Source organism: Alligator sinensis, unplaced genomic scaffold (assembly GCF_000455745.1).
Source record: "Alligator sinensis unplaced genomic scaffold, ASM45574v1 scaffold240_1, whole genome shotgun sequence".
Classification (NCBI taxonomy): domain Eukaryota; kingdom Metazoa; phylum Chordata; order Crocodylia; family Alligatoridae; genus Alligator; species Alligator sinensis.
Window position 1 is genome coordinate 1,582,988 of NW_005841902.1, and position 27,425 is coordinate 1,610,412.

General features: G+C 39.7%; 1 protein-coding gene across 15 annotated transcripts in view; it reads right to left on the bottom strand.

The window, feature by feature from the left end:
* Positions 1-27,425, bottom strand: part of ERCC6L2 (ERCC excision repair 6 like 2) — a 104,987-nt gene that overhangs the window by 69,316 nt on the left and 8,246 nt on the right. For 14 of the 15 annotated variants that reach the window (XM_025197675.1, XM_025197673.1, XM_025197677.1 and 11 more), the window contains exons 4-10: positions 23,042-23,161; positions 17,472-17,665; positions 16,142-16,303; positions 14,454-14,661; positions 12,788-12,928; positions 11,150-11,263; positions 9,664-9,783 (exon numbers count right to left, since the gene is read on the bottom strand). In XM_025197675.1, the coding sequence (XP_025053460.1) occupies positions 9,664-9,783; positions 11,150-11,263; positions 12,788-12,928; positions 14,454-14,661; positions 16,142-16,303; positions 17,472-17,665; positions 23,042-23,161 (1,059 nt within the window). Of the gene's footprint in view, positions 1-9,663; positions 9,784-11,149; positions 11,264-12,787; positions 12,929-14,453; positions 14,662-16,141; positions 16,304-17,471; positions 17,666-23,041; positions 23,162-27,425 lie in introns of those variants that run through there. The other variant, XM_025197678.1, reaches the window with a different exon arrangement.

Below are 27,425 nucleotides of genomic sequence, written 5' to 3' on the forward strand. Positions count from 1 at the left end.
TCCCCTCCCCCACAAAAGACTTACCAACCGGTTGCTAGTCTCCAAGCTGCTGGACTACATTCCTGGCCATATGCATGTTGGGGCTGCGCACATGCACACAGCATTTATCGGTGACATTATTGGCTACGCTGGCCAAAAAAAGCTGATAATTTTAATTTTTCTTTTATTGGTGCCAATCCAATTTACGACTGATATATTGGTGCACCTCTATGTCTTACCTATCATATATGTAAAAGAGAAATGCTAAACAAAAACATTAAGACCTTAGGTGGGGTTCTGGGAAATGTGCAAGAGTTGGTGGGGAAGCTTTGGGAAGATGGCACTAGTTTCAGGAGCTAGGCAAATGGATTGGAAGGGAGATGAATCCTTATTGCCAAGAGGTGTGTTAGACTTCAAATTTTGCAAACCTACCAGCCTAAACATAGGGATAGTGTCTAAATTTTGCCTAGCCTCGGCAGGTTAAGGGGGAGTAAGAATCAGTGTTTCAATCCTCTCACACCAGTGTAGTGCATGTTCAACAATTAAATCTTTAACAAAGACTTATACAAAACTGTTAAACTTCCATTTATCTGTGTATTTTATCTTCGTTTTATTAACTCAGCTTCTAGATATAAAAAGTGCTTTGTGGTCCAGCCAGGATATAAAATCACAGGTAAATAAGCAATAAAACTCATACTGAAATGGGCTCTCTACATTTATGAGTCATTTTTGGCGATAAATAGGAATGACAAAATAAAAATAGAGGGAGCCTCCAAATAGAACTGGATAGTGCACTAGTCTCATCCTCCTGGAAAATTGGCTTCAAATCCAGAAGCTGATCAAAAGTAAAATTACATTCCATAACATTATCCTGGTCCCCATTTGATACTTAAAGCCATTCCATTTGGTAGATATTTGCACAATTGGCTGTCTCTGTTCAAAAAGGGTTTGGAACAATGAAGTGCTTTAAAAATTGCATTTTCAAAAGAGGGAAAAGAATGATGTACAGCACCATCTTGCAGGTTGCAGTATATTTTGTTCACTACTATCAGAATTAGAAAAGACTACTAATACACTGAAAAGTTAATACTGTTGTTAGGCTTTATGATGAAAAGGACTATTTTATACCAACAATCCTATACTATTTGTATACTAACAATACTATTCTATTTACAATGCTGTAGCTAGGCACTTCTCTCTTGCAATGCCAAATTAGCTTTCTAAAGCACTTCATGAGGAAAAGACCTGTTTTCAAAAGAGAAAAGATTTAGACAGCCAAGCAACCGCACAAATAAAGTCATCTCATATGGACACTTGAAAAGAAAGAAAAAGAGAAAATGGTTACATTACTTCAGTGGTTCATAACCAAACCTGAGTAAAACATCTCCCTCCACTGCAAATCTAACACCCCACTGACTTATAAAACAAAAAGGTCAAGGTTTATTAATGCAGTTCAGGGCTTTGTGACCACCAAGATTCTAAGTCCTGCGAAGATCTGTTCTTTCATTAGCACACACATGAGCAACAGTTTAAGAGAATCCATTGATATATGCATCTCCTATCTGACGACATCAAGGACATTCAGGCACATTGGGAGGAGCTTAAGAACATTATTCACAAGGCTGAATCAACTGGCTACTCCACTTACCATCACCAAGATTGGTTCTATGAGAGCAACGAGGAAATCCTAGCACTCATCCATCAGAAGAGAGGTGCGTTCTACAGTTGGCAAAATGAACCCTCCAGCCAGCAAAAACAAGAGACTTACCACTGGCTCAAAGATGTAGTTCAGGAGGAGGCTATGGGACATCAAGAACCAGTGGTGGCAAGTGAAGGCCATGGAGATCCAGAGTTTTGCTGACCAACATGACATGAGAACCTTCTTTCAAGCCATAAAAGCCATCCACGGGACACATTTCAATGGCCCAACCCTCAACACTCAGTAATAAAACCTCTTGCTGATCCCCCATCCTTGAAGGAAGCCTGATGTGCCATCACTCAGAAGAACAATAATAAGATGCCAGGCCTAGATGACATCCCGATAGAGGTCTTCAAAGTCAGTGAAACAGCACTAGCACAAACATTTCACCAATTTCTCATTAAAACATGGATTAATGAGGAAGTTCCACCCAACTTAAATGTCAACATTGTGGCCATCTTCAAGAAAGGGGACAAGTCAGTGTGTGGGAACTACTGAGGCACTGCCTTCATCTCCAATGCCGGGAAGATTCTTACTCACATCCTTCTGAAATCGCCTCCTCCCCCATGCTGAAGATGTCCTTCCAGAATCACAGTGTGGCTTTAGACCATCTCGGGGTACCACCGACATGATTTCTGTTGCACGATAGATCCAGGAGAAGAGTAGAGGGCAACAGTAGGAGCTGGGTATGGCATTCACTTACCAAACCAAGGCCTTCAACTCCATCAACTGTGAAGCCTTATGGAAGGTGCTAGCTAGTTTGGTTGTCCACTGAAGTTCATCAGTGTCCTCAGGCTGCTCCATGACAGAATGACCGCCATAGTCCTTTGCAATGGATCAGAGACAGACCCATTTACCATCCGTACTGGTGTCGAGCAGGGCTGTGTCAATGCCCCAAACCTTTTTTCCATCTATCTTGCTGTGATTTTAATTCTCATCTGTGACTGCCTTCCTCCTGGAATAGGGACTGAGTGTCGGATGGACAGTCAGTTTTTCAACTTGTGGCACATTCACAGCAAAACAAAAGTTACCAAGACTGCCATCACCAACCTTCATTATGTAGAAGACTGTGTTCTCCTTGTGCACACTGAGAAAGATCTGCAGTCCACCCTTGACCTTTTCTCAAGTGCCTATCGCAGCCTGGGACTCTCCCTTAACGGTGGGAAAAACAAGGTGCTCCATCAGCCTGTCCCAGCACAAGCTGCTCCCTTCCCCCCAAAAATTACCATTGTTGGAAAACCCCTGGAAAAAGTTGAGCATTTCCCATACCTTGGCAGTCACCTCTCCCAGTCAGTCAGTCTTGATGTAGAAATTGAACACAGAATTTGCTGTGCCAAAATTTCATATCTGCCCTGAAGGCTTTCATATCCTTCAGAAAGCTGTTTTACCATGTCCTTGCTGACCAAGATCTGCAGGTGGAAACTAAGATCCTGGTCTACAATAAAGTGGTTATCCCCACACTCCTCTATGGGTGTAAGATGTGGGTGACATCTTAAGTGCCTGGAATGGTTCCATCAGTGTTGCCTCAGGAAGATCCTTTGCATTAGATGGGAAGACCACTGCACCAATGCCAGCATCCTCTCTGCAGCTAACATAACCAGAACCGAGGCAAAGATCATGACACAACAACTCTGCTGGACTGGCCACTGTGTGTGGATGGCTGACACTTGTCTCCCAAAGCAAGCCCTCTTCTCTCAACTTAGTTATGATAAGAGCACCCAGAGGACAAAGGAAGTGCTATGAGGACACACTGAAAGTATATCTTAAGAAGGGTGGCATCAACCCTACAAACTGGGAAGTGCTGGCTGGTAACAGGTCTCAATGGCGCTGCACCATACATCAAGCTACAGCCTGCTTTGAAGAGAACCAACTTGCTCAGGAACCCAAGAAACAGCAGAGGAAGAAGGAAAATGCACAACATCCTGGTCAACAGTTGTGCCCCCCACCCTCCTAAGGCACCACTTGTCATATCTGTGGAAAAACTTGCAAAGCACGGATTAGACACCTCAGCTACTTTAAAAAACTCACCAGTAATCCTCCCCTGGCAGAAATCACCCTCGTATTGAGGGACAACCGATGGTGATATCAAGGGGTTCTCTTGAGACAGAGAGACAGAGTGTCTAAAAAGCAAATTCGATTTTGCATAGCATCCTTACTAAATACCTACAGGTGGACACAAAACCCATCTATCAGGCAACTTCCTGTTTTATCCGAACATTTAATCCTGTAGGACTATTAAACAAAAAGCAATATATAGCAATATAGCAGATGAGCAAGAGCCTTACTGGACTATCATAGGGAACAGCATTAGAACTAAATTAGTGAACTAATAAATTAGAGGAAGTAATCATCATACTAATGAATTCTACAGTAGATACTAAAATGGATGGAAACAGGAACAAGAAATTAGAAACATACTAGAAACAATAACATGATAGTCAGCTTGGAAAAATGGATCCATATGGAGAAAAAGAATCTGAAAACAATGATGCTCAGAGGACGGAGAACCCTGAGAAATAGTAACACTGAAGAGACCTAAAGGTGACAGAGGAAACCAGACTGAATACATCTTTCCAATACACATTTTGAGGTTATAAGCAAGTACATCAAGGATATCAGTAGTTAGATATCAGAGTTCTCTGTATGAGTGTTTGTGGAACACACAATGATGTTAGCTGTGGGCAATCCACTTTCAGAAAGATTATAAAAAAAAGTAAACAAAATGATTGGCAGAACTGTCCTATAAGTAAAGTTTTAAGAACTAAATATGTACACCATGGTAAGGATGAGGCAACAGGCAAAGGAACACAATCTATGGTAGTTAAGAACAACTGGAAACTGAGGAGGCAGCATTATTTAAAAAGGTGTAACCAATAAGAGAAGATTTTAAAAAATCGTGGGATAAAAACGATGAAAATTTAGCTAATGTTCCTGATATTAGTCTTTCTGACCCTGAGGTGTACTATGTAGAAATCCTCCAAGGAAAGTCCTGAAGGATTGCTTGGGACATAAAATTAGACTGGGCATTATATTAACAGAATATAACCGTTCACTGTTAGGGCGATAATTTAAGACTTCACATCTCTAATTTCCATGATTCAGAAGAAATATACAAGAACAATTTCTTCTTCATCGTGATTATCAGTTATCTAGTGCACAGTTAACAGCTGCTGTTCAGAGCTGCTTTTCTCCACTTCCATCTGTAATCTTCTCTCTTCTGGCTTTCGGTTGAATGCAAAGGTGGAAGCCCTGTTGCCAGAGCTGTTAATGTCTTTTTCTTTGCCTAATCTCTGAAACAGCATTCCATTCCATCCTCTTCCTTGACTTGTTAGGCACCTTTGAAACAAGTTACCTTGTTCTTTTTGAAATCTTATCCTTTGTTGGCTTCTGCCCCTCCATCCCTCTCCTGTCCTATTCTGCACGCCCCAAACTTCCTTTCAGTATGTTTTTTGAACAATCTTCCTCTTTACCTCTTTCATATTCTAAAAGAGAAATTATCCCAGAAGGAAACCGTCACAGGTTCAAGCATGACTTGTTCTTGCAAAATCCAGGTTCGGTGTTCCCAATCACTTCGTTATTCTCTAGGTTGGGGGTGGCAATGTTCAAAAGCTGCAATAAAACTTCACTCCAAGGATGGGCTGATTCCAGTCTGGTATGCATTGCCAGGCCACTGCCACCAGAGCCCAAATTGCTTCTCACTGCCACCTACTCACCAGGGCTGTGCAAAATTTTGCTGGGTGTTTTGTTTCAAAACTGTTTCAACATGTTTTGAGCTTGAAACAGTAAAATCAAAACAAAACAAAAGGCTTCAAAACAGCTTTGAAACGAAACAAGAGCACTCGAAACGTTTCAAGTTTCGAAGCTGGGCTTGCTTGGCATCAGCGCTAGTCCCAGCCAGCAGCAACAGCCTGCTGTCATCCTGTGCCTGCGCCCCCTGGGAGGAGTCAGGCACAGTCCTCCTGGAGGTGGAGACCCCAAGATCTGCGCGCGGGATGACAGGAGGTTGCCGCTGCTGCCTGGGGCCAGCAGCAGTCTTCTTGGCACTGGGCGCAGGCTGTGCCTGGCACCAGTCCCAGGCAGCAGCAGCAGCCTCCTCTCATCCTGCGCGCAGATCCAGAGGCCCATACCCCCGGGAGGAGTCCGGCACAGCCCCACAGCCCTCTGGGACATGCGGGCCCCCAAATCTGCGTGCAGGATAACAGGAGGCTGCCACTGCCAGCAAATGATACGAGTTGTCCTTTCAACTCTTTGAGGTGCAGTTTCCTAGACATCTCTGCATCTGTCTCCTTGACAGGCTTCATGCCCTCAGAAGGGGCTACCATACCTGCAATTTTCATCCGAATCAGGCATGAAATGACAGATTTAGGCATTTTCATGATTTCCCATTATAGCCTATGGGCAAAATACTGAAACGCAATGAAACAAAATGGAACAGTGCTTCAAAACGAAACAAAACTACAAAAAGAAACACTGTCCCTTCGGAACAGTGAAACGGAAGTTGAAACAAAACGGTGCCATTTCACACAGCCCTACTACTCACCACATGGGTGAAGCTGCCTGCTGCAGAAATTTGTGCCAAAGCCACCCAGCTTCACGGGCTGTAGCTTGCAGACCTCTGCTCTAAGTGCTTAGATTCCATGATGGCATGCTCTCCAATCTTTCTGGGTTTCAAGGATAGATTGACTAGTCTCTGATTCCAAACAACCTTTCTTCCTTTTTTTAACCTTTTTTTTTTTTTTTTTTTATTAAAAGACTGGCATTATGTTTGCTCTTTCCCAGTCATCTGGGACTTCATCCAACCTACATGATTTTTCAAAGATAATGGCCAACAGCAATACATCAGATGAGGCAATATAATCTCAGCCAATTCCTTGAGTACTCTAGGATGAAACACATCTGGCCCTGCTGACTGGAAAACATCCAGTTTCCCTCAGTAATCTCTAATCTGCTCCTTCCCTACTCTGAGAAAATTATCTCCTCCCCTACCCTTGCTGCCAAATGTGTTAACCTAATAGTTGACCTTATTCATAAAGAATTGAGTAAGAAAAAGCATTAAGTACTTCAGCCTTCTGTATACCCTTCATTATTAGATTGCCCTCTCCATTCAATATGAGACCTACTTTCCACTCTTTTCCTTTACTTTTAGCCTCCTTGCAGAATGATTTTTTGGTGCCTTTTACATCTCTTGTTAGCTATATCTCAATTTATGCCTTGGCCTTCCTAATTTTCTCCCTACATCATGACTTGCTGCTCAAAAATGGGGAGGATTTGGTTGAGAATGAAAAGGTACTGGGTGACCATGAAACAGACTTCAAAGTGTTAAAGAAAGGAAGGAACATACCTGGAGAATGTTTTCTGGTTACTTGCTCTTTTTTAAGTGTCCCTTGCTAATTGTATCTCAATTCCTGCATTGGGCTTCCTGATTTCCCCACTCTGTACCCAGCAATATGACCAAGTATCTATTTTTGTAAGATTCCTTTTTAAGTTTCAAGTCACTGAACAGTTGACTGTTTAGCCAGGCCAGTCTCTTGGTTCCAAAGCTGTTCTTGGGCTTATATCATCATCTCTTTAATCAACCAGCTCTCTCCAGAACTCCTTTTTCCCCTCAGCCTTGCCTCTTCCTGTGCTCCTGCCCATTAGGCTCCCTGACTTTGTTAAAACCTGCTCTTCTGAAGTCCAGAGTCATTATTGTGCTGACCTCCTCCTCTATTTTCCTTAAAACCTTAAATAATATTATTTCTTTGTCACTGTCACCCTACTTGTCTTCTACCTTCAAATTCTCAACTAACTCTCCTTATCCATGAGCATTAAATCAAGAAGAGCTGGCTCTTCGCTATTAAATCCCTTTGCTGACTTTTCCACTTTCTGTACAGAAAATTTATCCCAAATATACTCCAAAAACTAAATGAACTGCCTGGGCACTGCTTTTAACAATGAGCAGAAAGGTAGGTAGCCATGTTAAGTACCAAGTCAGGCAGAAGGCAGAGTAGAGATACTTCTTAAAGCCTACTCTGTGCACTTCCTTTCATAGCATCTCATGAAGTGAGCTCTTTTTCACAAAAGCTTATGCACTTTTTATTCAGTTAGTCTATAAAGGTACATCAAAATTCTGCCTCCTCATAACAATGTCACAGTAATTGAAGTCCCTTCTTAACACCAGGTTTTGTGATTTGCGTACTTTAGTTAGTTTGAAAAAAGCCTCATCCCCCCCCTCCCCCTGGTTTGGTAGTCTATAGCAGACACTCGCTGGGCATCTTTACACATGTATTAAGATGCTTTTTCTAATACGCAGTAAATTTAGTACCTCCAATGTGAGGTACTAAAGAAATGTGCATTAGGCTGCCTTAATGCATGGTGACAAATCTGTACAGTTTTTAAGTGACACTTAATGCGCAGTAGCCAGTTTTTAATCATATGGCTTTTTTATATAACACTTCAATGCACAGTAAAATAAGCTTCTGCGCAGTAAAGTGCACATGTAGACGTGCCCACTATGAACCTTTTACCTTTACCCAAAGACTTGCAACTGATCTACTTCCAACTTCTTACTGTACCTCAAAAACATTTAAAGAAAAAAAAACTTCAGTCATCTCTATGCTGATGACTCATAGATCTACTTCTACTCCAGAGGTGTCCCCTTCTGTGCAAATTAAAATCACATATCATCTATCTATATGACCTCTCCTTGTGGATGCCTAGCCATCAGGATGAATTCAGTATGGCTGAAACAGAGATCCTGATATCCATACAGCATCTGAGATATCTAAATATGGACAAAGCAGGTATCTGCCCGTTATTCACACCCAGTGACACTTAACCTTTAGCTCTACATCCTCTGGCTGGGACCTTTCCTAGGTACTGGCATGTAAACAATATGTAGATCTAGCTGAATCTTTTTTTCTAAATATCTCAGACATGGCCTGTCTCCTTATCCACGCAGCTGAGATTCTGTTCCAGGCTTTTTTAATGAAAGCAATCCAGTCTTGCACACATCCATCCCAAATGCTGCTGCTCACATGATTTTTTAGACTACGATTTAAACTTTATCATCCCATTTTTTTGCTCCTTCTACAGCTAAAGCCAGGGTACTGTGAGATTCCTTTAAAGGTGCTACAGGGTGTCATGCAACATTAGCACTGTTAGATGCACAAACACCTATACATGATTCATAAGATAAACCCCAAAGATTTCAAATAGGAATCCAGTGCCCAAAACATTCTGACCCGTTGCCATCTTTCTTGGTTTCTGCTGAACTGCCCTATTTTTTTTTTTTGTATTCAAGAAACTAGTGACAGCTAAAAGTTGGCATTTTTGAGGGCTGCCTGGAGTCTAAAAAGGTTGAGAGCCACCGTACTGAAGGACTATCATTTGAATTCATGTAAGTGCTCCAATACAGAAGTATCTGATAAGAACAAATAGGGCCATTCATAAGCCTTCACTAGAAATTCCATGAATTTCTTTCATTCAGCGTAACACGGCCAACTCCCAACATCAAGTGGTTTTTTAAAACAGGCACCTTTCTGCTTTCTCCAATACTACTTCTAAAGCTTAGAAGAAGCGTCCCATAAATATCTACAAAGCCACAACACTGTTCTCCTTAAAACTGTCCTTTGCTGTGAGGACTAGAAACAATATTTAGTGGTTAGGCTACTGATGTGCTGAATCCATAACCTATCAGAATGAACCATGGTGCCTCCATTTCTTTAGATTCCCAGGGTCCCTGTCCATCTGTTGTTGCACTTCGCCTTCTACCTAGGATATAAGCCCTTTAGGATAGACAGCATCTTCCTGTTCTGCTTTTGCAGCACACCTGGCACAGTGGTGTCCTAGCCCATGACTCAGGCTTATAGACACATTGGTAGCAGAAATATCATTATCATCACGTTTAACAAACAGTATAAATGAAAGAAAATTGGCACCCACTGAGACCCAAAATCATACAACGGTGATTTGATTTTCCAAGTAAATAGGCATTTAGGCATTACCTTCATTTTCCCGCTGTATTTTGGATCAGAAATAGTTTCAAAGGCTGCATCGTTGCTTAACTGAACAAAATCAGGAAACTTGGAAAACACCTGGTTGCAAACTCGTTTGATATGCGTTTTCTAAAAGCAAAGCAGAAAATGGATGAGCAGAAACAAGAGAAACAGACTTCTGCATTAAACTATCCCTAGTACTATCATAGTCTGTAAGACTGAAACTGACTGAAATAAAACTGGCAGGGGAAAATATTTAAGTCAATTGTACTCAAGAGAGATGCTCTAATACAGCAGACTATTAAGAATAAGCTAAAACCCCAAGTGCTATTTTCAAAAGGAGTAAGTAGCTCCATATTACAAATCAGGAGTGTATTAACTAGAATCTGTCTGAACATTACTAGGTATCTTTTCTTTACAAAAGTAAAGCATTTTGCCTTATTCTGAAAAAAATACCTACAGTGGACATTTTTTTTTTTTTTTTTTTTTTTTTACATAATTCCAAAGAGGCAGCACTGCAAAGTTCTGGTTCCCTGATGGAGAAGATCCATTACCTCAAGATTTTGGGAAGGCTCAAAAGATAATAGGACTACTGACAGCACCTCAGCCCAATTTTTTAAGGCTTATTACTAGCACACCATATGGTTGGAGCAAGTCTAAACACAAACATCCTGTCCGAAAGGCATTATAAAAGTAAAAAGATACAAAATGTAGGATACACAGGGAAGTACAAAGAGATTAAGACACTAATAATAATAAATGAATTATAATATCAATTGTTGTGGGTACTGAAGGTGAAGTAATTCTTTAAGAAGTAGTATCAGAGGTGATTAACACACAGATCTTTTATTCATTCAGGATTTTAAAGATAAATTTGGCATCATTTTTTTTAAACTGGTTCTATGTATAGCACTGCCTTCCGTCAGAGGAACTAAGGTGAATTCAAGAAAATGGTTGTGTATGCCAACACCAGCTTCTTGGGTTTTTTTCCTCCCTCAACAAAGGGAGGCCCACCCTTGTTGAATTCTTTTCACAAACAAAACCAAATTACTAGCAACTACCTACATTATTAGCTATAACAATAAAAGTACTTACTTACTTCAACATGGTTTTCCTGTGTCATCAGAATTCATTTTTTAAAAGTTATTCAATCACTAATGAAAAAAAGTGTTGCTGTGTGATGTCTCTAGTCACTATTGAAAGTCACTGAAAAAGGGCCCCATTCTGTGCTATTGAAGTCAATGTGTGTTTTACCACAGAACTGTATGGGAGCAGGATCAGACTAAGCAACTAAACAAAGCACCTTAATTCCAGCTAGCTTGTTGAGCAAAACAATTACAAGGCAACAAGAGCTAAAATATGAGGCTAAAATAAAGGTAAAGAGTAGAGGCTAGTCACAATTAACAGTAGCTACTATAGTAAGACATTTTACTAAATTGGTCTCCTTCTACATGTTTTCCATAGCTTTGCTCTTTTGGCACATTCAGAAACCAACCTGCTGTTTACTGGTGTTCTCCGTCTGTAACAGGGCAGCATGATTAGCAACCTTTCGAAGGACTGTCAGGTAACTGAAATAAAGTGCCTTCATAGTTTCACCATGGAAATTTGTCTGTAAAAAAAATGTCACAAGAGATTTTTTTAGAAGTACCAGCACATTAGAAAAATATAAACATCCAAAACAAAGCAGATCCTAACAAGTGAAATGTAGAAATGTTACAATCAATTTCAATCTGAATTAGCATCATAGCCATCTGAGTGATGCCCTACCCAACAATTGCTAATATGGCTCAAGTTTCAATATACTGAAGATATTTTACAATCACACAAGTATCATAATCAAAGTAATTTGGAACATCTACAAAATATGTATTTCTAATGCAGCATCAATAACATCAGATAAAATAGATGGAATTAGTATATGCATTTTCATTTATGTCTCCATGTTAAGTATGTAAGGAACATCTAATATAGCTTGATATTTTTATTCCACTTACAAGTGTTATTCAATTCCATTTATTGATAGATACTAGATTTGCAATTTCAACTTGATTTGAATGTCATCTGTGTGTTACATAGTCATTTCATAGGTTTTTTTCGGTATATAACTTTTCATTGTTCTTTTCTTTTAATTGAATTTTGTAGTTCTCAAAACTAGTTTTCCTTACCCGGTAGTTTTTGTAGATAGTGTATTTGTTACAGAAGGCTATTATTTATACTTATAAAAGCAGTGCCTCAAAGATCCAATCACAACTGAGAGCTGATGGTAGTAGGTACTGTTCACACAGATGAACACCATGTTTTTTTACTAGAAAACATCTCTGGAACACTGATATTTCTTACTCTAATTTCAGACTCCAAGGAATCAAAACTAATCAGCAAGTATATTCTTTAATGGCAACTACAATGGCACTACAAATCCTTTGTGCCCAATCCACCTATAGTTGAGGGAATGAGCCCTCAACTATAGGGGTTTGGGGATCTTTAGGTCAAACTGTGAGAAGCTTTTGCTTTTAGACCTGGAGGTCACCTGTTTAGCTCCTAGTGTGTTGGCCAAAAAGTTCAAACCCCAGTTAAGCCCTCATTAATGTGACAACTGCTGTTGGCCAATACACCGAGAAGTGAACCAAGAACCTCCAGGGCTAAAAGTATGATCTGATAGCGCTACTCTGGCAACTCTGCATAAGGTTCCCTGTACCTTGGGAACTGTACCCTGGCTGAACTAAAGAGCCAAGGTCCAGTAGAGGGATTTAACAACTTAAATCCTGTGCACTCACCAATGGGTTAAATTGCCATGACAAGTAACCCAAATTCCTCCCCCACCCCCAATAATTAAATATGTATGGGGGGGGGAGGGGGGGGGCGCAACTTCTATTCTACCAGGAATTGCTTTAAAAAAAAAAAAAAAAAAAAAATCTGCAAGCAAATATCAGCTTTAACCTGTAGGTGGGTACAGGGAGGGAAAAAAGTAGATCTACAGGTGCTCCACTTCTGATGGGGACCTACAGGGGTCAAGACCTGCAAAATGGGCAGCGACAGTCACTCTGAAGTATGTTCCCTTTCAGTTTTCAAATCCGCACGGGCAAATGACACAAATTACAAATCCTGAAACCTAGGTCACTAAAAAAGTTCTTACTTTGTAACAGCAATTCTTTCTTCTACGTCCACTATTGCAACTGCAGGGTACCCATGCTCGTAGTATTAAGTTTACATCTTCTGTTTCCAATACAGCCTGATATACTGCTTTCTGAAATTCTGTCAGGGAACAGTACACTATCTGCCAAAATATAAGCCCAAAATACAATCACATGAAACATGCAGAAGCAACACCAAAATAAAAGATATAAAACAAAATATTCAAACACTAGGAGTAAAAAAAGGAACAAATAAGTTTGTGCTGTGTTATTACCCAAACACCTACATTTGTTTCCCTCGAAAAAACCTGGATCCTTATGCTCCAATACAAGTGTGAAAACATGGTCAGTGAGTAAATATAGCCATTTTTATCTCAATTTTAAGTTTGCCATTACTCCTAAGAGAATTCATAAACTATAACAATCATTTTACTGTTGTATTTCCACTAAGTTTTCTGTAGCCTTTTTCTGGGGAAGACAGCAGAAAGCCAGGGGACAGGAGGGGGCATGAGGGCAACTAAAGAGCCTAATCATAACAACAAGGATTTCTATCAGCCTAGTCCAAAAGCATAATAAACTAATTGTTTATTCCTTCTTTGGCACTAACTGTTGTGGTTCAGTATGGCAGGCAGCAGGGATAAAAAGACAGTTAAATTTAAGGTGGCCACTGACACTGTAAATCAAAGAAATGAGAAGGAAAGGATCTCTATAGTGATATGGCCAAAACTCTTATCCCTCCCCTCAGAGACCATGGGTGGCATCTCCATGACATCTTTAGTCTTAACCAGCAGGAGACAGAAATCCCAAGATCATTCCTCAACCTAGGCCACCCACGCAGCAGCAGCACCATGCTGTGCTATCATAATGCAACAGTAACTTGAACATATACTCACATTAACAAGAGAATGAGAAGAATAAAACCTGCTAGACTTCGAAAAGAAAGTGACTGACATTTGTGTTAATCTTTTCTTTACAAGACAATTTAGATGACATTATTATATGGCCTGGATGAAGCACAAATAGAAAATTGTGGGGTGGGGGAGAACAGCTGCAAAAAAAGTGTGTGCACTTAATAAATGTATTTCTGCTTGCCTGTTAGGGATATCATCATATTCAACAACACATCCTAAATTAAAATGATTAAGATGAATAAACGCTTTACTTGAAGTTTATAATGGCACCATATAAACAGGATTAAAAGCCTATGGTAACAAGGTTTTTAAAGAAATAAGTGTTCTTTTAAATGGAAGGTAAGAATTAGACTAAATTGCTTTTAAGAAGTCTTAATTTATATGCTATCAGACTAAGTTTAGAAGTCCTACACGGTCTTTCAAGAAAGCAAGGTTTCCTGCAAAAATTTTTGGATTTGGCACACAATTACAAATGTAAAAATAAACTGAGTATCTTATATATGTGAATCACTGCTCAGAGGTCTAACTGGGCATTTCCATGCCTGATTAACTCCATTTGAACATGAAAGCACAAGTAATTATTTGAACAAAGTATGCTACTATCCAAGCATTCTTGCTTATAACCCTGGACTTAGGAACTCTTCGACAAATCTCACATCTGAACCATAAACAGAACTATAAACTGTTAAACATACGGTACAGAAAAGTCAGAAAGAACAAACTATGGCACATATTCATTAGTGTTAAAATGGCTCACTCTGTCTTCCTTTTTTGGTAACTGATCACTAATAAGAGCCTTAGTACGTCTCAGGAACCAGCCAGACATTTTTCCTGCTAGCTTCTGCATGGCCTTACGACCTGTTGCTAGCTCTCTTTTAGTTGCAGTATGCCTCTGGCCGTGCTCCACTGGATCAGAAAATTTCTTCTTGAAATATACTTTGCTACCCAAAAGTCCTGGTATAGCCCTAAAAAACAAAACAAACACAATCAGCAGACATTTGCTGAACTCCAAGCAGAACAGATTTCTCCATTGACAAGCTACTGGCTAACAGCAAGAACTCTTATTCATTGCTTTGGTGTTAATTATTTTAAGAGACATGTATATGAATATAAATGTTTCTTAGTCTATTAGCAAATATTAAGCGCTCAGATGAAAATACTATGATCTTCAGTTTAGGCACCAAATAAAAGGAACCTGCAAATCGTTGCCAAGCAAATAGGAGTTACAGGTGCTCAGGGTCTCTGAAGAATCAGACAATTATTAATTAGGGGCGTGTATACACATGCAGCGAGGCTGTTCTGATGCACTGTAATTACAGCGTGTCGGAGCAGACTTGATTAATCAAGTCTGCTGGAGCATGGTAACGCTCCAGCAGACTCCAGCATCACATGCGTCCCCACTCTGAAAAATGGCAGGGGACACTTTAACTAAAGTTAACTAAACTAGTTAAAGCACACCCACTGCTATTTTTCAGCACTGGGACACTGATACATGTAATGTTCCAGGCACTTTAATTAAAGTGGCTCTTAGAGCCACTCTAATTAAAATGCGCCCCCCATCCCACCCTGAGCACATTTATAAACTCCCAGAGACTATATATAAGGGGCTTAGGCATCAAGGTTTGAAAAAAATCTGACTTGGGCTCTTACAGCTTTATTAAATCAGATCATAGATAGGATAGAATTAAATCTACAGTAAAACTCATTAAAGCATGAGAAACTCATTAATGCATTTTCGACGCAATTCACTCTTAGATTTTAACATAGTCTTGGAGTTTTAATTGCTTACATGCTGCATTAAGCTTTGCATTAGCCACTCTCCTTCCAGATCTCGCACTTTCTTCTATATTTAAAATTTATTCTTAGCAAAGTATTCACAGGAAAGACTATTTTGTTTTAATCTGTATTCCATTCTCTCATCTAGCATCTCTTCCCTCCAAAGTTCTTAAGAGCAGAAACTGTTGCTTCCTATGTATCTGAACAAAACTTAGTACTTTTGGAGTAGTGCTGGAATATAAATTAATTATCACCATTAAGCATCTGTAATTTACCAGCTACATCAGTGAGAGAGCTGGGAGCAGGGCCACCAGTCACTCTATATGTTGTTGGTGTGTGGAGGATGGAAATAGATGAGCGCAGAGGGGTAGAAAAGAAAAAAAGGAAAGAGCCAATCACTTGCTTTACAGCTTTCCAAAAAAGCAAGAGAACATGGAACACTATATGTTTACTAAATAAGTGCAAACCAAGACTAAATCAGGAAATACCAAGCATCTCAGGATGTACCCTAAATGACCCTCCAAATGTACACAAGGAAAGAATACTAGGATTTCCACTGGGACATTTTCTGGATGCTGCTGAGCCCCAAACTATGCCCACCATACCATGTTTCAGGTTAACAGATGTAAATGTTCAATCCCAATAAATAAATTAAAATGTTTTATTTACCAGTCCATGACACACCAAAGTTCTTTCATGTTGTTCTGAAGAATGGTTCCAGTAAGACCTATGCGGACAATGCATTTTAAGCCTTTCATAGTTTTAGTTATTTGAGCCTTTGGATTCTTGATTCTATGTGCTTCATCTACAATGACAGCAGACCACTCTACACTGTGGATCAACAAGAAATACAGTCTTACATGATGCTTCCATCATTCCACTAACATGCAGTACTAAGAACTAGCCACTTTTCCTCATATTTTAAACAAAGAATGAGTGATAACAATGCTATTGACTTAAAAAAGATTTCAAAGAACTAATTTTTACAAATGCTTTGATATCATAACTTAAACCAAATCATATAATCTGTTTTTCAATTGATACATTTCACACCACAATGCATATAAATTAGGTTTACTATATTCAAATTTTTCACGCAAAAAGGCATGAGAAATAACATTTCAATAGAATGAACAATACAGATTTAGAGCCATATGGGCTGCAAAAGGACAGGAAGATGCAGTGTTAGAAATTTAAATTTTTTTTTTTTTTTAAACCGAGTAGATTTCAAGCTTCTCTCACTGTAGGAATATAGCTTCCTTTTGTAAAGCAACTTTGCAATAATAAAACCAAATCTGTTGTGTGAAAGAGAAAGCCTTCCAAAGTCTGAAAGCATTAATCTGGTGCTAAGGACAATTTTGCATGATAAATGTTTATAATATTTACATGACTGGTGCTGAACTGTCTTACTGAAAAAATCCCTGAAACTACAGCAGAAAAACTGGAAAGCGGGAATTTCACATCTGACCTCAATTCTTATCAAGTCTTCAAGGTATTAAGGAACACATTACAATACATCCCATTCCTCATAAGCTTGGAGAAAGTTTGTAGAAAAACTGTAGAAATCGCTATGGAAATATTGAGTGATCATGAAAATGAGTCAAGGCAACCTGTGACATCACAAATGGAGGACTAGTTGCATGCAAGACAGTCTCTGTGTTAATGCTCATCCCACTAACAGTGTGCACTAATTTAGTAATGCAAGAGAGAAATATAGAGAGAGTCTACAAAGGTTGTATTAAAAACAAGTGTGAGTGAAGCAGTATTAAGTGACCTGCAGGGATTAACAACACTTCCCTGTCGCAAGAGCTGAGTCCAGATCTAGCCCAGGGCAAAACGAGTTTGACATCCTTGTTCTAATAACTACTTTTTCAGAAGCAATTCATTACAGCAATGCTGTCTGGCAAATTCATTAGTTATGGGTATACAATCTCCCCTCCCTTTCAACAAACGATGTTTGGAAAATAAAATAAAATAAAATAAATAAGAGATTGGTTACCTGTTAAGTTCATCCAAACAGAGACGAAGCGTTTCATATGTTGTAAGTACAACTTCACACTTCCCCTGTTTAATACGAGTCAGTTCATTGTCTTTTTGACTGCCATGTAAAACACCAATCCTGAAATAACCCCATATGTCCAATTCATCCCTCCAGTTATATAGCACAGAAAGTGGAGCTACAACCAGGAAAGTCTAAAAATAAATAGTGTTGTGATATTACTGCAGAACCCATGGCAAATATATTTTATCAAGAACTGTCACAGAGAAATCAGAATACTGAGTTATATTTAATTGACAAAAATATGATCTTGTTCTTTTACATGAACAAAGCATTTCCTATTTGCATATAGTTCTAGGAAAAGAACTCTTTTCTGAATTGTAGACAGCAAAACTCAAAACATAAGCCTTTTTTTGAGCAGCAGTTCCCAAGCACAGTTCCACAGCACCCCAAGGTGCCTCGAGATCCATCCTTTCAAGGGTTCTGAACAACATTAGGTGCACAAACATGATTCACAGGATAAATCCAAATGTTTCATATAGGAATAGGTAGTGTTAAAACAATTCTGAGCTGTTACGGTCTGAGTTCTTTGTAACACAGAAATTACTCTATTTTTCTGTAGTCAAACAACAAGTGAAAACTAAGAGTTGGCATTTTTCAAAAGGTGCCTGGGGTCTAAAAAGATTGAGAGCCACTGTTTTCAAAGAACCCATACAAGTAAGGTGATTCCAGCAGAAATATTTTTTTTCCAATCAATAACAGCAATAACTCAAGTTTTACTATTAAAAAAATTACTCATAACATGAAATCTATTTCAACATGGACATGGAAATTATAAAACTCAAATATTTTAGAAAAAAATTTGACAACATAATGGGGAAAAAACCGCCATTTTGCACTTCCACAGAAATCACATTCAGAATTTTTAACCTGTTTTATATATGGGGAAATCTGGGACAAAAGAAATCTAAGCAAATTCACAAAGCTAACAGATGTTTTAACAGAATCAGGTCTTCTGACTCATCTTTATGAACATCATGCTAGCATACAGCCATCATTCTTATGAAATGATAGAAACATCAAAAATATACACACTTGCGAAGTAATTATCTCATTAGTATATTGACGATACTTGGGAGAACTAGCTTTGAACACACTAGCTGTGTTCATATGATAAGAGATAATTCTCCCAGGTTAGTCTCTGGTAACATTTTCTACCAGGAAAACACCTGAACAGACTCTGAAATGCTGATCCCTTGATGAGCAGAGAGCTTGCAATGCTAACATTGTACAGCCATGTGCACATCTCTCAGCATGCTCAGTAAGGCTGTGTGAAACAGCACTGTTTCGTTTCAACTTGCGTTTCGAGGTTTTGATGGAACAGCGTTTTATTTTGAATTTCGTTTCGATTCAAAACCGCTGTTCCATTTCATTTAGTTAAAACACTGACACTGTTTTCATGCTGTTTAGATGGTTTGCCCATAGGCTATAATGGGGAAGCTTGAAAGAGCCTCTCTCATCCAGCAGGCAGATTGGGGGCCTGCAGCCCTGGGAGGGCTGGGGGGGCTGTGCCAGTCCTCCTAGGGTTGTGGGCCCCCAATCTGCCTGCCAGATGAGGGAGGGAAGATGGGTGCTCCTGCCTCGGACTGGGGAGCTGGGGAAGGGAACTGAGCCCAACTGCTCAGTTCCCCTCCCCAGCGCTGGGATCCATTGGGCTGGGGAAGGGAACTGAGCCCAATTGCCCAGTTTCCCTACCCAGCTCTACAATCAGGCTGGGAACAGCAACTCAGCCCAGCTGAGCTGAGTTGCCTTCCCCAGCTCGATTGTAGGGCTGGGGAGGGGAACTGAGCGATCGGACTCAGTTGCCTTCCCCAGCCCAATCGTAGTGCTGGGGAGGGGAACTGAGCCCGGGCTCAGTTCCCTTCCCCTGCACTGCCATCAGCTTCCTGGAGCCCAGCAGCAGGAGACGGGGAGAGCCAGGGCTGCACTCCCGGCTGAGCCACATGGAGCTTCAGAGCCACTGGGAACAAGACCTGGTTCTCCCTTGTCTCCCACCACCTGCCTGCTTTGAAACATTTTGACTAGCCTCATTTTGTTTCATGGCTGTTTTAAAGCCCTTCGTTTCACATCGATTTCACTGTTTCGAGCTTGAAACGAGTCGAAACAATGTCGAAACGAAACAACCAGCGAAATTTCACGCAGCCCTAATGCTCAGCAAGTTCTCTCAGTCTGCCCACAAACAAAATGGCAGGAGGGCACAGGGCAACCAGAGTTAGTCTGTCTCCCTGCTGCACAACACAGGGACTGTGAAGAAATCATGTTGTTTCCTGCATGGCCGGAGTGGAGAGGGAGCAAAGCACCCTGGGATACTGGAGGACTGTGAGAAGAGAGGAGAATGCATACAGCTATTCATTCTCTCAGGAAAAACTGTCCTGAGAATGATTTAACACTGGTTGTCCCAAGGTTATTTTTCCCTCGGAGCAGCCCTTTTTTTGCTCTGAGAGAAAAAGCCTGAACATCTGTACATTCGTGGCTTCTCCTGGAAGAGCAGCAATTCTTCTACAAGAACCTGAATGTCTGTATGTGGCTACTGATTAACATGTTTCTTTCCTTTTAAAATTTGCTGTAGGCATTAGAGATATTAACCATTGCTACAGCAGAGTTGCTCTGCATTAAACTGATTTTTGTTTAAAGTATTTTAAGCTTGCCTTTAAAAACGCTACATTGTTTTGTATTAAGTATGTGGATGTCCTAAACTAAAACTAAGGGCACTCTATTAGTACCCATTACAAGAAGCATATCAGTAATCAGTATGGGCTACTTGAATGGGCATAGAACTAGGAGAACTAGGTTCCTGGTTGAGATGCCTTGAAAAACTGATTTGACTTCAGTATCTCAATTTCTTCATCTACTGGCTAATTGCTACTACTCCCGTTTCTGAAATACATTTAGGCCTATACATGAAAAACTATATAAATTTAAGTATTCTCATTAAACCCATGGCACATGACCAAAGGATGGTAAAGACTAACTCACAGATAAAGTACTGAAACTCCAAAAAACATGAGTACGTTTTGCAAAAAATTATACTTCAAGCAAGACCACATTACTTTTTATAGTGTCCAAAAGAAAAATGGACAGTGTGGCAGTGCACTTGCAGTGCCTGCCACTTTAAGGGCTGAGTCAAGCAGCCAGCAGGTGCTTGATTGCGGCAGGCAATTTTAAACACCGGGGATTGCGGCAGCCATTTTAAAACACCGGCTGCCTATATAAACAGTTTGCTGCTGGCAGCCCAGGCAGAAACATTGCCTGGCTGAAAGGCTGTATGAAACATCTTGGTGATAAGGGCAGGAGCTTATGGGGATGGTTTGGAGGTTCCTGGTTCTGGGCATGACCTAAAACTGCACCCTGCCGGGGATGGGTGGCCTGGTGGTATGGGAGTCCCCAGGAAATGCCAGGCCAGTTACCACCCTGGTGAAAGGTGGGTCAGGGTGCCTTAACCCCTAGCCTCCACAACACTAGGTATACTAGGCCCCAGTACGTGGGGCCGGGGGCCCAGTGTGTGTCTGTGTATGTTTATGTAAAGCTGCCCCAGGAGGGGACAGGGCAAGCTTGGCCCAGGGCAGGAACTTGGCTGTTCACTACCCAGGTGAGGGTTATGGGAGTGGCCCAAGAGACTGTACGTCTGCCACCCAAGACATGATCCGGATAAAGCCTATGGAAGCCGCTCCAAGAGGAAGCAAGGCGGAACAAGTTGCTGATGCGAGAAAGAGACCCTGTGAGAGAGGGGGTGGAGCGTGAGAGGCCCTAGTAAGAGGAGGGTGGTGTGAATGTGTGTGAAAGAGGCCTGACAGAGAAGGCTAAGCTTGGCCTGGCTCTAGGCCAGGAGCATAATGTCACAATGGATGCCATCTGCGAGGCATAGGCTGCGGTGTAGGGGAGGTTTGGAGTCGCACCCCCTGGGCATCGGGGCATGTAATGGGTAGCCTCCCGCATATACCACCAGTTTGAGAACAGCAAAGTTGTGGCAGGTGAGACAGGGTGGACTGCCTCATAGAGACAAGTGGGTGGGCTGGCATGAGACCTGGCCCCAAGCTTGCCCTCTGTCACAGACAGCTACTTACATCTTGCTTACCCTCAATACATTTGCCCTCGTTTCCCTATCATTTTTAAAGAACTGGACCTCATCAGCAAGTTTCTTCAACTCTTCCTTGTCTAAACTTGATCTTTTCCAAAAGGACAGGAAGCAATATATGCTTTCAGAAACTGGATATAAATATTGTATGTTTCCAGAAACATGATTTTTAGGTAACTTAAAGATCTGGTATATCAAAAAATAAAGGTGAAATAAAATAACCCTAAAAAGGAAATTTATTTTTTTATTTTTAAACAACTCCTCACCTAGATCACTCACAGGGTATAAGACAATTATGCACATGTAAGAATCTCTTTGTATAGGTGCATTATACTCTACTAACTCATTAAACAAAATTTCAAGAAGTCATCAAGACTTGTTGTTGTTGGTTGTTTGTTTGTTTTGGGCTTTTTTGTTAAAGAAAAGGTTTGAAGTGTTCCATGCAACTCACGCAAGTCCAATCAAGTTGAAAACAGCCAATGAAATTTAGAAAAAGTCAAACACGCCCTGTATTGGAAGATCAAAAGTGACCTGGAAGTAAGTTACATTTTTTAAATGAACCTGCATATAACATCCATACCCTTAAATTACTGCATATTGGATAACCTGCAGACATGTACTTTTGTCTGAAGTCACTGCCTGTCTAGTACTCCACATACTGAATTGTACAACTGTTTTAGCTTGTAGTGATGTCACTCTGATCCATCAATTTTGCATATTTAATATAGGAGGAATAGATCATAATATCATAGGCTTAGTTCACCCAACACTTGCCTCTTATAAAAATGATTGCAATCTTTTTCTGTGAATCTCTAAAACATTCTTCATTTGCAGCATATCTGAAATTCATATAAGGAAAAGCCATAGCCAAAGATACACCTTTTATTTGTCCTATGGAGTTACATTCAGGTTCTGCAAATATAAAACTGTCTCTCATTTGCATTATAAATAATAGGTAGGGTCCCATATAAACCTCTGGGATCAAACTTATTCAGTGCAGAAGGCTATATTACAAGAAAAGACTCAAGCAGCACAGGCAAAGTGTTTGCCTTTCTCTTAATACTTCCAATGAAATCCTGTATGCAAAATACCACATATTAAAGCATAAACATATATCACTGGTTTCCATTTGCTTGACAAAAGCTTTACAGCCTACTCCTGCCTTCAGCTTCATCCTCCCTGTTGTGAATTTCCACACTAAACACTTTAGTCAAGTGATTGTTAAGTCTACATACTATTGTCTTGGTTTAAAAATCTGAAGGCCAATTTGCATCATCATAAATCCATGAACATCTGTATTTTCATGTATAAACTAGGTAGCCAAGCATAGAAACTAAACATTCAAGCATTTGTCACAATGGCAAGTAAGTGTTTATTTAAAAATAAAAGTTTGTTTTTTTTAAAATAAAAATGAAATTTCAACTATAAGCTGTACCTTTTTAGGGACACATTTTGGCTCTTTTTTTACAGTCCTCAGTAAAAAATCTGGCATGTTGTTTTCCATATCCTTGCGTGTCCCCTTTTTGTGCAGTACCGCAGCCAGAAATGAAATGACCTTGAAAAAGAATCCAGTTTGAAGTCATTATGCAGAAAATGCAAACAAAATTTGAATACGCCTACAACAAAAAATTTAGGGCAGGATCTTGGAAACCTACGCTTTTGTTGATTTCATCCTTGAGATACACCTTTGACAAACTGGAAAAGAGAGTTCATAAGATAAAAGGATTTAGTAGAGGAGAAAAAAAGAAAACGGATATCTGAAAAAATGTAAAAAAATAACTGTGGAAGCAGCTAAGAGAAACTCTAATGAGCATCCTTGGAAGCAGGAGAGGAAATAGGGTCCAGAAATGAGATGGTGAGAACAGTAGAATAGCTAACTTTAGTCAAAAGTTCTCTTCTAGAGAATGAAAAGGAAAGAGTCTAAATTGAGATCTAGCAGATTCCTGGCGCATACTCCCCTACTTATCCGCCCACCTCCAAACCCTTCCTGCTAGCTTCAGAATTAGCCCTCTGCTTTGGGTTGGGGCTATAAAGTGTGGCAACTCAACTGCAATTTATTACTTTCTGACCCTTCCTGGTTATAGGAATACACACATTCTATGGCAAGGAAAGGCCTACAGTCTGAGCTACTCTAAACTCTTTTAGGGATGATCCAGAATAAACAAAAACCAAAGGCACAGTTATCAGACAGTTTGGCCAGAACAATCAAAATTTTAAAGCCCACCCGGGCTGCTGAGTAACAGCAAGAGACAGCTATGTTCCCATTAGTGGTACTCTTCCTTATGAAGCCCATCAGTTCCTCTTTTGCTTACAGCAGCCAGCTCCAGCCCTTCCCTTTGCAGCTGTCTCACAGCTGTTTGTAGCAGGATAGAGCTCAAGCTGTCAGCTGCTGTTTTGGCAAGAGGCAGCCAACAAGGAGACCTGAGCTATTAGAAAAATATCTAGAAAGGGCAGCGATAAAGGAAGCAAAAGAAGGGCAAAGCCACTAGGTGGATCAGAAGAACAGGAAACTGCCATGGGGTGAAAGGACACAACTCACTTACAGACAATTCATATAAACGGAGGCAGTAGAGGCTGCTGAAACTGTGCATGTTTGGTAAATTTTAGCAATAGGATTTTTTAAACCTCTCAGGAATAAAACAACATATATAACATATATAAGTCCTCTAGTGGCTTCCAGACTCTCTATGTATTTGGAAAAAAAAAATACCCCTATTAAACTAGCACATGACAGTAACCAGTTATTCCTTCAGTTAAAGCGGGAGGCAACCAGAGAATTAACCGCATAAGAAGAAACCTGTACAAGGACTTTTCACCTTAGACACCTTATAAACAGAGCTGAGACAGACAGGCCCTCAAGAAACAATGCTGTATCAGCTCTGCAAAATGACCATTTTTGTTTGCCATTCTGGCCTGCTACAACCTGTATGGTCATCCCACAGAAAACTCCATAATAATATTATAGCACAGCTACTTATAAAGTTAGAATTTTAAGGAAATGGGGGGAAAAAAGGCTTCAAACTTTATCATCCCATCAGGCCTTTAACCAGTTTTGGCCTCTTTTGGAAGTACACCAGAATCCTTTCAATATGGAAAATAGCAAGACAAAGAAGTATATCCCTAAAAATGTATGCACACAGAACACTAAGTTGTTAGTGTTATTTCAATGCCCTGTATATACATATAAGGAAATGAGCCTGCAAACTACCCATAACTTTCTTCAACATGGATAGGTTATGGGCATGGCTGCCCAAAATTTGAATTTATGTACATTTTTATCAGATGACAATCCCCAGTAATCTTTATGCTGAAAAGTCTAGGACAGAGTTCTGAAAATGTTTTACAACAGGCTGGAATGACCCAGCTCAGGCTGAAGGTAGACTGGCACCAGGACCTGGCCACTGCTGCCCCTCCTCCCCACTACCCTGCCTCAGTATGGCTTGGGTGAAACACTTGGCTGGGTTGTGACACAGCACAACAGGAAAAGCCCCTCTACTGCTAAAGTCCCCGCTTTCACGAGCCAGATTCGGTCAACAATTCGCAGGTTGTTGACCCCTGGTCTAGGGTACACAGAGTGATGGGATTTAAACAACAGTTCAGAATTACAAAACTGCTTAGCCCTTTAAATCTTGAATCCCATACAGACAGACCTCTGAGCCAGTTTCACCTAGTTGACTTCAGTGGAAATCTACATAGGAGCAGAGATGAACATGCAGAACTGTTTGTAGAACTAGGGCCTTAATCTGTTAAATATGTAGCACTAGTGAAAAAAACCCCAAAACAATGCTATTCTTACTACAGTTGATGCAATACTCCATCTAAATGTCGACTTTCCAAATAAGCCAGCCAAACCAATTTAAATGAAGTTTAGTTTAGGAAGAAACTTTCATGTTTGACTCTTTCTTAAAAATAATTTTTAGTGACTTTTTGCAAAGGAAAGTTTACAAAGTGTCAAGATCATCTTGGCTATAGCACTGTGGTGAGCTGTTATAATAAATTGCATTAAATGTAGTATAAAAAGGGAAGAAATATCATTTATATAAACCATATTATTCACTATGGGACAAAATTGGCATTAAGCCTGTAAGAGAAACTATGAAAGGATTAAGTCAACCAGAATAAGTATCCCAGTCTGCAAGCTTATCTTCTTAGCCATAGGACTTAATAGCATTTTGTCCATGAAGCAACAGACCACACTGTCATTCTGAGTAAATACTTGAATGACATCCTTCCTTTATTGACAGAGAAACATTTTTAGAAGCTCTCTTTCATATGTGCTATTTCACAATGGACATTATACACCTGGGGCCAAGAAACACTGCAACAAGAATGTACAGTGGCCAGTGTAAAAGAACAAGAGGAGGTAAATCTTGTTTAAGAAAAAAAAAATGTTTACAATGGTAATTTTTTAACATTCTCTTGTTTATTGCTATTTAAAACATCTTTAAAAGAGGAATAAAACTTCATCCCTTACATACATTCTTAGGTTTTTTTTGTCCCCCTAAGCCTGGTCATAGTCCAAAAATCAGATCATAGTTTGAGACAGGAATAGAAGTTCAGTACATATAGAAGCATAATGAAGAGATGTTGAGAGCTTTAAGTTACCCAATTCATACTAAGTACTTAATCAATACCTATTTATATGTAAAGCATATTTTCTACACACAAATAGGACACCTTCCTCTCTTTTACTTACATAGGCACCGAACTGATATTCCTGCATCTCAAACCAGGGTACAAAGAATATCACATTTTTCCTATATATGACAGTTATCCAAAATAAACAATCTTTCTTCCATTAAACTTGATGTAGCAATTAAACAAAGAATTAAATTAAACTTGATGTAGCAATTAAAACAATCACATGGCAGTTCCACACAAACACATACACACCATCACTTGGGAAATAAATGTGTTCTCCACATTATAGCATCTAGACCAAAGAATTAACTTAACTAGGTCCAGACAGTTACATGCCACTGCAAGCATGGTAGTCACTATTACCCAGCTCTATTGTGCTCTTTGGGAGCAAGCTTCTGGATAATCAAGGTTCTAAAAAACCTGATCTCTATTTTGAAGAGAAAAAAATATTCAAACAAAACACACAAACAAAATTTGTAACAAAATTAGTTGCAAAAAAAAAACTAGCAACTTACTAGGAGATGGAATTCTACTAGTAAGTTTGATGAAAGTTTTTTCTTTACAGTGACTAATGACACCGACCTGTTTACAATTTGTTTTTCATTGCATGGATGATTATTAAAACCAGCCACAAAACAGGTCCATCAAGCTAATTTGGATGATTATTTAAACCAGCCACAAAACAGGTCCATCAAGCTAAAGGAAAAAAAACCTGACAATTCTTTTTGTTTCATATATTAAAAACAAACTGACAATTTGTATATGAAAAATGTAATCTATACTGCTCATCCTTTGGGAGAGAGCAGAGGGCAGGACAATGCTATAAACAAGACACTATAAAATGCTAACAATAGTGTAAGCAAGTCAAATAAAAGGCAATATGCAGTAAAATGGCTATTTAAATATGAGTGGCTTTAAAATTTCTGCCAAATATCAGGTACTTGTGATTTAAAATACAAAAATATTTCTACACCTGCTGCTTATGAGTTCACTTGATTAGTTCTCAAACTGACATTAAAAGCAAGAAATTTGGGGAAGGTAAGTTGGAGCACAATGCAAATCAGGCAGTTGAGTTTCATTCAAAATGAGAATGATATAGCACCAACAGGAAGACATAAATCTTTGGTGCATTTATAAATGTTATCCTAAAAAGATACTTTAGAAATTCAAATGTTTCT